General features: G+C 33.2%; 1 protein-coding gene across 16 annotated transcripts in view; it reads right to left on the bottom strand.

The window, feature by feature from the left end:
• The window catches only part of LOC119076436 (coiled-coil domain-containing protein AGAP005037), a 170,102-nt gene that overhangs the window by 8,290 nt on the left and 149,035 nt on the right, over window positions 1-12,777 (bottom strand). For 10 of the 16 annotated variants that reach the window (XM_037183196.1, XM_037183188.1, XM_037183186.1 and 7 more), the window contains 7 exons: window positions 10,773-10,817; window positions 9,190-9,255; window positions 6,569-6,652; window positions 4,232-4,294; window positions 3,684-4,143; window positions 2,988-3,170; window positions 2,836-2,926 (listed from right to left, as the gene is read on the bottom strand). In XM_037183196.1, coding sequence (XP_037039091.1) covers window positions 2,836-2,926; window positions 2,988-3,170; window positions 3,684-4,143; window positions 4,232-4,294; window positions 6,569-6,652; window positions 9,190-9,255; window positions 10,773-10,817 — 992 coding nt within the window. The remainder of the gene's footprint in view (window positions 1-2,835; window positions 2,927-2,987; window positions 3,171-3,683; window positions 4,144-4,231; window positions 4,295-6,568; window positions 6,653-9,189; window positions 9,256-10,772; window positions 10,818-12,777) is intronic. The other 6 variants (XM_037183198.1, XM_037183200.1, XM_037183194.1 and 3 more) reach the window with 5 other exon arrangements.

Here is a 12,777-nt window from a genome sequence, read left to right as displayed (position 1 = left end):
GAAAATGATAAAATTAAAAAAATTTAATTTTCATTTAAAGAAAAATTAAATTGCAAAAATCAATTTTTCATTTTTACAATTAAGGAATTTACTCAGTTATCGCCTCTTTGAAGTGAGAACTCCATCGCCAGTTGAACTACAATTGAAATGTGTCACAAGAGAAAATAGAAATTAAATAGTAAATGGCCGATACTTGGTAATTTATATTTTTTTAAATTTTTATTCAATTTTTGTTGTTGTTGTTGCTATTTGCTTTTTTTTAATTAATTTTTTCCTTCTTAAAAAAACTCAATTTATTTTTTGTCGAAACTATGCAAATGTAAAAATAAAAAATTGTGATCATGAAACTTGTGTTCAATTGTTGGTCTTTTCATTTGTGATATTGGACATTAAACATTTAAAACGAAAAATTAAAAATTAAAATCAAAAAATGAGCCCAACAAAAAATTCGAAAATAAAAATCAGATGTCACACAACGAGCAGGAATAGTGATAAGTGTTGATAATGAATATTAAAACTAAAAAAAAAGAAATGGAAATGGAATGTTCGTTAATCGCCTCGCTATACCCATAAGATCATTGGAAATGTTGAATATTCGTTTTATTTTATCGAGTGGTTTTTTCTTACTCATTTTTTTTGTTTTTTCTTTCTTTTATTTCAAAAATGCTGTTTTTTCGTATGAATTTTGTTGTTGTTGTTTAATGACAACCGCATTAAAAAATATGATGTGACCATTAAATGAATGTTTAATATGAAACAAATGAATTAAATCTCTGCATGCTCTGTTATAATCAATATAATTTTACTCATGAAAAACCAAAAAATTAACGGAAAAAAATGTAAAACATCAAAATGGATGAGAAAAAGAAAAAGAAAAAATTTGTAGAACGTTTCATTGTTGATGACCAAGCTCAGAACTGTTCACCAGCTATTATCTTTTGGAAACGGTTAATCATCTGTTGTCGATAGCAAAGACTAAAGTAAACGACGGTATCAGATTAATGTGTTCTCCTATATACTAAAATGTAATGTTATAACATATGAAGTAAAAGATTTTCTATCGAATGCTGTGAATTAAACCTTTCAATCGACGAACGAAATATGGACAGACCATAAGAAATTTAACAGTTTGACCCAGAGAAATAATAAGTTGGTACGCCTGTAGCGAGGCACCTTTCTTGAGAGAATTCGTATGTAATTCTCTCCCATACCGTACACAGTTTTTAACCTCAGATTCCTTCTATCTCGCCACAGGCATACCTTATCATTTCTCTGGTTTGACCTCAATCGCTAGAAAATTTAGATTTTAATTGCGCTTGAAATGAAATGCACTATTTTTTGCCCAAAAAGAAGGAACAAAAAGCTTCATAATTTACAAAGGGGAAAACATTACAGTGGGTGTCAGTGAAACTGTGACATTCATTTACTTCAGCTGTTTTTCAGCTGATTTAGTCATTCAAACAAAACTACTTTGCTCATACGTCTGGTTACGGTTTTACCACGCGAGTGCTTGAGACCACTTCATTCGTATAAGGGACTTTTTGTTCGAGATTCTGTAGTATTTGGGCTTTACAAGGATAAAGATTCGGGATAAAATAATTTGTACGGCTTTATTCAGTGGTATACGTTTTAGTTACAGTGAACGACATCTCAAATGTCTCACTGTCATTTTTTCAGAGAATGTCATTGTGAATTTGCAATGACACAATAAAATTCTCAGAAAAATTTGACAGTGAGACATTTGAGATGTCGGTCACTGTATGAACAATTATTACCGGCTAAGCTGGTCTAATACAATTGATTTAGTCTGCTTTGATTCATAATCGTTGAGTGAATTCCTTACTCTTAACACTTTTGTTAGTACGAGTGGACCAGCTGAAAAACAGCGGAAAAAAATTCATTCCTAAATTTTTCTGAATCGAAAGTCTAGTTGGAAAATCTTGTAACAGGTCTGGTTGAACTGAAATATGAAGCTCAGAATACGTGAATTTGATTAGAACTGAACCTTAATTAAAATTTTTTACCTGAACTGAATTTGCCAGAAATCTGAAAACCAATAAAAATTCAGGTAAATCAGGTAAGATTTCAGGGACCTGAAAACTGACCTGATTTACCTAAATTTCTTTCAGTTCAGTTTTTCTTCAAATATGTTCAGGTCGACTTGAATTTCAGTTTCAGATCAAAGAATACCTGACCTGTTCCGAGGCTTAATAGATCGTCAGGTCAGTGATTTCTCGTTTTCTCGTCAAATTCTCGTTCGCCTCGAATCATCAAAATGCACACGTAAACTGGACTTTTCGCTTTTTTGTCCTTAGTTTTATGAAGGATCATAGGTATGGCTACAGAATGGAAAAGTGACAAGCCCAGCCATTCCAACAATGAATATTGTCCACACACAATGAAAATGAAATATGCGAAATGAAGAGGTATAAGTTTACATAATTGAAAAAGTGTTAATTTAAAGTCAAAATTTACCAATTAACTAATTTAGCTGCCAAATCATACTTTTACTTTTTATATTAAATTACTGCCAATTCGATTAAAATATTAAAATAGCGACTGCTCAACAAGAAAACATAAGAACAAAACCCAAAAATAAAATTTAAAAAAAAATTGTTTTTGTCAACTAAAATTACTAATAGCACCAACTTAGTTGCGTTTCCCTGCATTTTTTTTGTAATCAAAAATAAATTGAAAATAAAAATTAATTCGGTCAATTAACAAATCTACTTCAAATCTACCGTCAAATGAAAATCAAAATAACTTTTTTTCAAATTAAAACCGAAAATTATTGTACAATAGAAACGGAAAAAACCAGAAACGAATTTTTTTTACCTTATTTGTGGCTGGTAGATCAGCCGATCTTGGTACATCATCCGAGGGCGGTTCAGCGCACGGAAGTCGCTGTTCCTGTACACTTGCCAATCTACGATTTAAAAAAATTATTGTCGTGTTCGTCTATACGCTTAAAAGTCCATGACAATTACCTTTTCAGCGTTACCAATGTACCGGTAAGCTTTTTACATCGTCGTAATGCCGATTCCAAACGATCCGGTTCCTCTTTGAGAAATTTTTCTTCGCGTACCACCTTTTCCATTTCATTCGATAAAATGTTGCGTAGTCCGTTCTGTAGACTGGGGAATCTCATTTTTAACTCGGCCACAGTTTTGCTTAAATATAAAATGAATGCATCAAAGGGGTGAAATGCAGCTGTAAAAATGAATAATCAACCGAACAGTTCGATTGTCTGTCGATCTGGAGTGGTATCTGCAGAAGGATTTATGAATAAGTCAGTCGACGACAAATTTTAACGACTCGACTTTAAACCAAGTCGTATGTTCAACGGTCGTAACACAAGGATTCTATGGACTTTCAATAAGGTGATGGTAGTGCAATAGGGGTTAAAATATTTAAATTGTTAAAACTTTCGGGTGGTAGCATGCCAGTACACGGCACCTGTTATCGACGACGTCGACAATATATAAACAATGGCTCATGACGTTAGTCTTATTGGTCTTAAAGAGCAAAATTTATGTCAAAACGAATGAAGTAAAAGATTTAACTTCAGTGTCTTGAAAATGTTTGCATCAAAAGACGTAACCGACTCGATATCTGTGTCAGTCATATGATGATTGCATGCCATTCGAGCACACTATCTTAATCTTAAATTTAAAACAACTCACCTAGCTCGACTGAGCACCAATGCCATATCCTCAACCGCTGTCATATTCACCCTTGTTCGTCGATTGATTACTTCACCGCGCAGTCCTTCAACGGACGATTCCAAATCGCTTAGATCTTTTTCCAATCGTATCACCTCCTGCTTGTACATTTCCTCTTCACGCGACAATCGAGTCTTTTCCTGATCACCCTGACCACCCCATGTCGATCCGCTACTGGCCATCAACGTTGCCCGGATACCCATAAATGCGTCTTTGATATCCTCTCGCACGGCGACCGCTTGAGCTTGTGACAAACGTCTTAACGTTCTCATTTCCATGCGAAGATCTTTTGCTTTCTTTTGCAGACCACGCAAATGGTTGTACACCTCGGGCGCCAGTGCTATGTCCGGTCGATAATTGTTATGAGCTGGTGCTAGGCCAAGCGGTTTCGGTGGAGGCGGTGGCTTCAGACGATCTCGTTCTGAATGCAATTGAAATGTTAATTGGTTGTCATGCGAATTTCACGTTTCGATTGGAAAATTTAGGGGGACATAATTTATCATTGTTACCTTGAGACGAAGTCCTCGGTAGCGTAGATGACTTAATAGCCGGTTTTGGTGGCTTTGAGTCAGCTAATATTTGTTCAAAAGCAGCAATGCAGAAAAATATGTTTTGTTAGATTATTTCGATGCTTATAGATATGTATGCAGGCCAAACAACAATTGTTGCAATTAATATTTTACGGGTTAATTGATTGTTCTCATAAAGAAATATAATTAAAAAAAAAAATTGAAACCAATTGCATTCCATCATTCCATACGAGAGTACACGTGCAAATTAGAATTAGATCAACGTTGTTGAAGACGACGTGAGTTTCAAAATTTGTACGTCTTATTATGATAACAAGTAATTGACTACTGATGTCATATCTTACGGAAGGCTATATCATCTGCTATCGATAAATATGGCGAGTATAGATTTTTTCCATCGTACGGTAAAAACGAATTTTTACATGCCGAAAACAACCGAATGTCAATCGTCATCCACAGAAGCAAACATAACCGCAACTTAAACAAATTTGTTCGTTAAAACTTCAAAGTGAGGTTGTGTTGGCTTCTCTGTGGATGACGATTGACATTTTGAACGGCCTTGGAAGAAACCTATTAATAAAGAGCTTAATCTAACTTCATCTTTATATCGAAATACATGTTACTGCAAATGTAGTACAAGATTTGCAGAAATTAAGTAACGGATTCTATCAATTACGTTTTTACGCCGTAAGTTGAAGTTCCCTTACTATTTTGTCCATGGACTTATTATGCTTCAGTTTAATTTGTCCGCATATAGAGTAATACTATCACATACGAACACATACAGCACTTCGAGCCCTCCATTTTTTTCAACGTTTCCTGGTGGGTAAAGGGTAACATTGTTTCAACCTACCCGTGTAAAATAATGGAAGGATAGAGTGTTTTGGTGAATGTTGAAGAAATGAAAGAATGAATGTGATAAGCGGACCAGGGCCTACAATTGAGAAATTACTGAAAATTTCCTGAATTTACCAAAAATAACCTTCATTTACCACAAACAATCTGAATTCACTAAAATTTACCCAATTTTTTTCCGGTCAGTTACAGTAAATTATCGAGAAATTTCTGGAAATTGTCGGTAAACTTTTATTAAATGAAATTCCGTGGTTCTAAAATTAATTGAGCCGATAGATCTTTATTCCCTTAGCGCATTTGGGCGATAAAATCCATATCAATCCTTTAATAAGTCTGTCTGACAATGGAATCATTAATTTCGTGAATTTCAAGAAAAGTCCAGTAAATCCAAGAAAATTCTGTCTCAAAAATATGATCGATCGTGACTTACTTTCAACTTTGTCGTTATTGCATTTCAAGAGAACTCTGCATTTACATTTATCAATTATCAGAACACTTCTTCGTTCCGCCTTCGTTGTTGAAAGTGACCGAACAAGAGCTCTTTGTAGTGGTTGACCACGTCAACATTTCACAAACGTCTTCATAATTTTACCGACATCATCCCAGTATTCAAAATAAATCGCGCCAAAATTCGTGCAGTCGAATGGAAAACGGTAATTAAACCTTTAAGGGTCAAGGGGTGTTTAAAATTCACTTATTTAAACGATTCAAATTAAACGCAACAGATACTCGAGCACATGAATAATAAATTTAATTAAATAAATTTGACTGTTCAGTAAAATCATAATAAATTTCTAACTTTTATTGACTCTATACAATTTGTTGACATCGAAAACTATCAATATTTTCCGGTACTATATCGCTTTAAGTATATTTACAATGGTACAATATAATATGTATATAAATATAATCGGTTGCGGTTATGAATAAATATTTAAATTAAATTAAAAGAAAAAAAAATTATAAATTTTATATCCCATGCACACATTATGTTCACATCATCATAATTATCCACATCATCGAAGCAGAGAAAATGCGCACTGAAGTATTGCACAAACTGCATATGGTAAAAGTTATGTCTGATTCGATAAATGAGAAGATAACCCGATTCACAATTTAGAAATAAATATGGAAACTTTTGTAATTAAATTAAGTTCTACTTTCGAGTAATTCATCATATCAAAATGATTTCGCAAAAAATTAAGTTCTGTGAACGTAAGATTCATAACCGAGATGCAAAATTATACACAAAAGAAATATTGTTTTTTTTTATCTATAAATGATTAATAAAGAATTTTACTTTAAAAAATAATAATTAAATCAACGCGACGAAACAAAATGCAATTTGATTAATAAATTTTGCCAGGCCAACAATAAAAAAGAAAATTGTAATTTTTAAACAGCACACAAAAAATATTAATTGCATTCAAACAGCTGTTATTTTCAATGACATTGATTTACCGGGATGTTGAGGAATGTGAGATTTTGGCACACCTTGGATGTCATCGCTAAACGACACGGATTTCTCGAACGACACCGACTTATCTGTGAATTATTAATGGATTCCAAATTTTATTATTTTGTTTTTCAATTTTTTACGAAGGACAATGAAACGGTAAAAAAACGAAGAATAAAAAATTATTTAGAGTAAGAAAAGGCATTCCAATTTTTGTAATAAAAAAATCGATTGCAAAAGTCATTCGAATAAGAAATAATTTCAGTAAAATTTTCGGTTAAAGTCCACCAAATTTGTAACGAGATTTATTTCAGCTGTTTTACCTGGGGAAATTTGTTTACTGAAAATTTACAAAATTTACCAAAAACTGACTAGATTTACCAAAAATTACGACGGTAAAAATTTAGGTACATTTCAGGATAAATTTCGGCGATTTTCACAAAATTTGAAAGTCCCTTGCGAATTCAAATTTTGCGCCAAATTATCATATAAAGTCGGAGCATTATAATTTGATCGATTCTACTCATTTAATTCATTTTTAAATAATTGTAGTTTTCGAAGAAAGCAGGTATACCGCGAGTAAACAGCTCTAATGCGCATGTGTAAGCTTTTATACTGTAATGTTTTCCAAATGATTTCTTGAAAAACTACAATTATTTAAAAATGAATAGAATCGATCAAATATAAATATAATGCTTCGACTTTAATAGGAATCACTTAATTGACTGAGAATATCGATTCCATTTAAAACTGATAAATATAAAATTGTGTTTTTCTAAAGATGAGTAATATCAGTAAATAAAATTCCCAAAAATATGCTCTTCGTAGCTCCTTTAAATTGATTTCATCACACTAGAGCTACGCAGATGTTTTTTGTAATAACTTTTAAACTGAAATAAATGACTGAATGAATGAATGCTCTGCTCATCAGCAATAAACAAGTATGGGCAGTGCGTTTGCATGAGTCGATCGGCTGGTCAAACAGCTGTCACAAATTTCTACATAAATTTGGTTATCTTCAACTGAATTTAATGAAAAAGCAAATCGTTCAGAATGAAAACACTAAAAAAATTCAAAGCATCTCGTCTAAGATTTTTTTAAATTTAAACTAAGACTTTTATGGACGAAATTAGTCGAAACACCTTATACGAAATACAAAAATCAAAGGGGTACTCAGAGGTGAACGCCGAGTCTAGTCTATGATACAGACAAGTACTTCTTTTAACAAAACTGTGTAAAAACCTTTTCTTCTTTTAAATCCCACAAGAATCTCGCAAGTTGCATCCATATTCACTTTTTAGACTTGTACGTACTAGATTTGGGATTTAATTAGCCAAGCGATTGCAATAAAACTACACGCACCTGATGAACCACGTTCAGCTGAATCTAGTACTACAAGGCCAATACAGTGGATAACATTCCAAAGTAATTTTATCGTTCGACAAAGTTGTCAACCGAATCTGCGAAGCTGAATGTTTTAAGTGGATGACATTTGTGAATTAAAAAATAATCAAACCAGAAAAATATTTCTACTTTAGACTTTCGACCAACTTCAGTTTCATAAAAAATTATTTATTTGACAGCGTATCGCCATCTTAATAAAAAAGTCCAACGTGACAAACGAAAAGAAAACATCTAGCTATTTCAATCAATCCGCATCCTAAGACCCTTCACCTCCAATAATTTTACTTCTTTGTATCTTTGCAATTTTACCGTACATACGTGATTTGCAACTCTTTTGAATGGTTTGCCCCTCAAATTTTACATGGTTGGCGAGGCAGACGAACTTTGAAATTTGAATGTTGGTTGAGTTTTCATTGTCACTGACAATTATACCCTGAGTGCTTACCACCTAATCAGTACATTAGTCTAGCGTTATTCAATTAAATCACTCAACTTTTACTCCTTCACTTCGTAATTCAAAATAAAAATTCAAAAGTTTCTAACAATTGTGATAGTAACAGGATTCTCGTTAAACACCATCCTATAAAAATTAACAGCGGGTCGTGTCCTAGATAGTAAAATGGAAGCTTAAGCTTAAGGAGCATGAAAGCTTTACGAAGCATGTTAGTATGAGTGGAAGCTTTTTTGTTTTAGAACACCAGTGCTTTTGAAGCTTAATTGTATGAAATGATGGTAGCCTACGTTCTGGAAATCATGCATATTATCCAGTCGACTACCATGTACATTGCCACAAATACTGTATTAACACAAACACAAGTCAAATAGAAAAGCGTAAAAAAGTTTCGAGATGAAATAAAAGCTAATTTTGGTTGGGATTTGTACAAATGTTGCCCTGTGAGTATTTTCGAACAGAAAATTTTGTTCGATATAATATAATGACTCTGATTGAGTACTAATCGTGAACTGTTATATGTACAACAAAACAGAACTTCAAAAATAAAGCTTACAAAACCGATCTGCATCCATAAACCGGGCTCATATACGAAAGCAGACGTTTTTATCGCATCATTCATTGTGAATTGATGGAACAAAAAATCAAATTGCGTGACTGACTATCGCAATTAAATCTGAATGGAAACACTTAACTACCACAACATTGACAGTAAAACAGTTAAGAACTAATCAAAGAAAAGTTTGTTTTCAGTAACAACTACAAACTTACGACACGACGATTTTCCAAGCTTTGGCGGTTTTTCTCGAACATATATATCGTCACCAATACCGTTGGCTAGTATTTTGTTGTGAAATGAAAATTTTTTTTTGGTTTATGTAAAATTTGAATAATTTTGTGTTGTTGGGAATAAAACATGTGTGGAGAGAATTTGGAAAGGTTTTTTTTGCAGAGATAAGTGTGTGGACCCTGGAACCTTGTTGATTTTTTTTTCTGTGACCGACCACAAAATAAAAATAAAAATTATTCAAATAACATCAACAAATACACAGGTGCTTGGAGCGTGATAGATTTCAGTTGGAATTAATAAAAATTTGCGTCCTTTTTCCTACGTAGAAGTCTAAATACATTTTGAATGATGAATGAGGATCAATTACTTCTTAGTTAGAGCTGGTCATCTGTTATTGACAATGACGACAATAAAAAGCGATGATCTCTAGCTAGCGTCCTCTTAAATAACCAAACGAATGCTTAAATTAATGAAGTAAAAGATTTTTTATCAAACAGTAGGCGATGCGTTAAACAAAAGAAGTAACAGATTTAGTTATTATACCGCAATACGTTTGCCATTTGTTAGGGTGTTTTATGAAGACTATTTTTTAAGCAAGAAATATATAAAATATATGAAGCATAAGGTTGTTCCACAAGATGGAAAATAATTGAAAAAACAACTGAGATTTTACCCGTTGTTATCTATCTAGGAATCAGTGAAACTGAATTTATGGGTTTGTGCGACCGGGTTAGCTCATTTATGTGCAGCAAATTTAATGTGATACCAAGTGTCACCAAATTTTATGTTATATGAACAGCACCATGCATTTGATCCCATTCACTGTTCTCTCCTAATCTTCTAATTTTGGCAAACTATCTGTAGCTGTCGGGCTTATGGATGTCATCTAATCAATGAAATAGTTTTTCGAAGGACGTGTGGCAGTGCAATATAGGAGCGAAAGGGAATCAAATTTACTTCGGTCACGTCGAGTGCAGTAGAAGATTTAAACGATTGGTTATTCAAATAAAAATGTCATGAATTCTCCCGGTTATATTTCACGAACAGTGCAGCACCTCATTTCACTGTGACATCGAAGAATAATTTTATTTTGGAAATGACAGTAATCCATTCCCTAATGCATTAGTTTATTTGTTTTTTAAATAAAATCTGTCACAAACAGTTAGTGCCGCAGTTGAAACATTATTTCAACTTATAATGCGACAGATATATGCGAAGAGTTATTTTTAAAAACGTAAAAAAAATTCCATTCGTTCGGTGGATATAGGTGTGACTAATTGGAATGTGTCACAGAACTGCACAACTTTAATTTGTGTTAAACAAATTAAATCAAAGCCGGGGTGATTACGGTTGAGTGATTTTTTTTGTGGTATATAAATTTTGGAATGAAATTTTGTTGTTGTTGTTGTTTAATGTGTATCTACTACGGTTGGTCGGTGTGGAAGAGTGATGTCGAATAATGTTTTTTTTTTCTCAATTTTACCAAACGGTTTTTTTTGGTTATGTTGCAATTTTTTAAAAAACAAAATCGAAAAAGATAACGAAACCAAAAAATATGAATTACCTTGTATCGACGTGGAACTTCCGCTTGAATGCCCATCAATTTCGTCTATAAAAACCAATGTCGTTATCAAAGCACACAATGATGGGGAAAGTAAGAAGAAAAATCGGAATACACAAAAATCATAATCATAAAACGTGGGGTTGTTCGGGTTACATATATAGAATTGCTATCGGGGAATATTTTTTTTTGTGAACATCGAACTATACGATTTCGAGATTTTCTTGTCGATGTCACTCCATTTCGATCTCTCCTTGGAATCGAATAAAACGCATGTCATTCAAACATATAAAATAACATGAAAATGAAAATATTTCCCTGATACATAGACGAAATTAACTACAGCTTTGAGAGTGCGGCAAATCTCTGCCAGTTCCCCACCAGCCCACCCATTTTTTAATATAAAGTTCGTTTGCCCGATTATCGATTTTCGAAATTTACTTTTTTGTGTGCTTCGCTTCCAGGCCACGGATTTCATATTGTGTACCGAGAAGCTTTTGTATATTTCCAACAAACAATGTTTCCAACATGGAAAACAAAAGCTTTTTAATAGTTTCGTTATTGTTTCCGATCAAACTGCTGCCGCATGCAACGGAATGCGATAATGTGTTTTCTTTATACGGAATAAATAACATCTCATATACAACCGAGTGAACTGACGCATTCGTTAAACAATTTTAAGTGCAAAAGACGTTTGAAACGAGCAGTTGAAACTTTAAATCTGTTGCCCGAAACCACATTTCGGATGCAAGAAGTTTGAGTACCTATTTGAGCTGCCACTTGAATGTTTAATTTACGGAATTTGATTCTGGGTAGGTATGCGTGAGTTGTATTGAGCTTAATTGGGTGGGTAATTTGTTTGTAAACAACTTTTGTTTCCGAAATCCTACTTTAATACACGATGCATGAATCAGCGAACCTCCACTAGAAGTTTTAATTATAAAAGGAATGAGGTAGTGAAGTCATCCTTGAAAGAGATGAGCTTTAAAACATTTTGAGTACAATGAGTACAATGAGTACAATGAGCAATCACTTTCCATTTAATCCCAAGAGTGGGCTACCACATCTGCAGTATAAAGTGATCGGAGCGCCTAGATTTTTAAATTAAAAAGCAGAGCGAAAATGTTTCTCATAACTTTTCGTGAATTTTCGTAAATGTCCGCGAATGTTCGTAAATTTTCTCGCATTTTCGTGAATTATTTCGATTTTGACTGGCAACCAAATCATTTTCATGATTACATGCCTCGTTCGATGACTGATAAATTTTTTCACAAAAAAAAACTCACCGAACACCATAACCCAAACGGACTATAACTGCAATTCGTCATCATCGTGATACGAAACACTAATTACATCCACTCGACAATTTAATTGGGTTTTAATTCTAAAAAGTTTTGCGATAATTGTTTTTTGTTATCAACAACCCAACCATGCTAAGCCACATTATAATAAAATAATCTACTTTTTCGAATAATTTTAAACCTCAAGTACCACACCCTCAAAAGCTATACGTCGCTCTAGTCGCACATTTCCAGTAAAAGAACATTTTTTTCCAAATAATTTGATTAAGCAAGGAGGTTTTCACTCGTTATAAACCATCAGCACCACACTCATTAAAACGCATACTTTATTAACTCGGAATAATTTTGTTTTTTTAACATTCAAAATCTATATGCTCGACAGTGTTATTCTACAAAACCGTGGATGGTGTTTTGTTACATGAAAATGTTATTTACAAAATGAATTTTCCACCATAAACCGGCGCTAATGGTCGGAAAAAAAGAAGAGGATAAAATGAGGAAATGAAAGGTTTTTTATTGTCGAAATTAAAAGGTTGACGTGGCTGTTCAATTTGGATGGATAATTTTGATTGTCGGATGTCGGATTTTAATTTTGTAATTACTTATAGAGACAATACAACAGACTAAACATATACACACATCAAGTTTTAGTACACTCCGGTCATGTTAGTTCTTCTATTTTAATGTTGAGGTGAGCAGTTCAATTA

The sequence above is a fragment of the Bradysia coprophila genome, unplaced genomic scaffold, assembly GCF_014529535.1.
Source record: "Bradysia coprophila strain Holo2 unplaced genomic scaffold, BU_Bcop_v1 contig_232, whole genome shotgun sequence".
Classification (NCBI taxonomy): Eukaryota; Metazoa; Arthropoda; class Insecta; order Diptera; family Sciaridae; genus Bradysia; species Bradysia coprophila.
The sequence above is the reverse complement of the archived record's forward strand: the minus strand, read 5'-3'. Positions and strand labels throughout refer to the sequence as shown.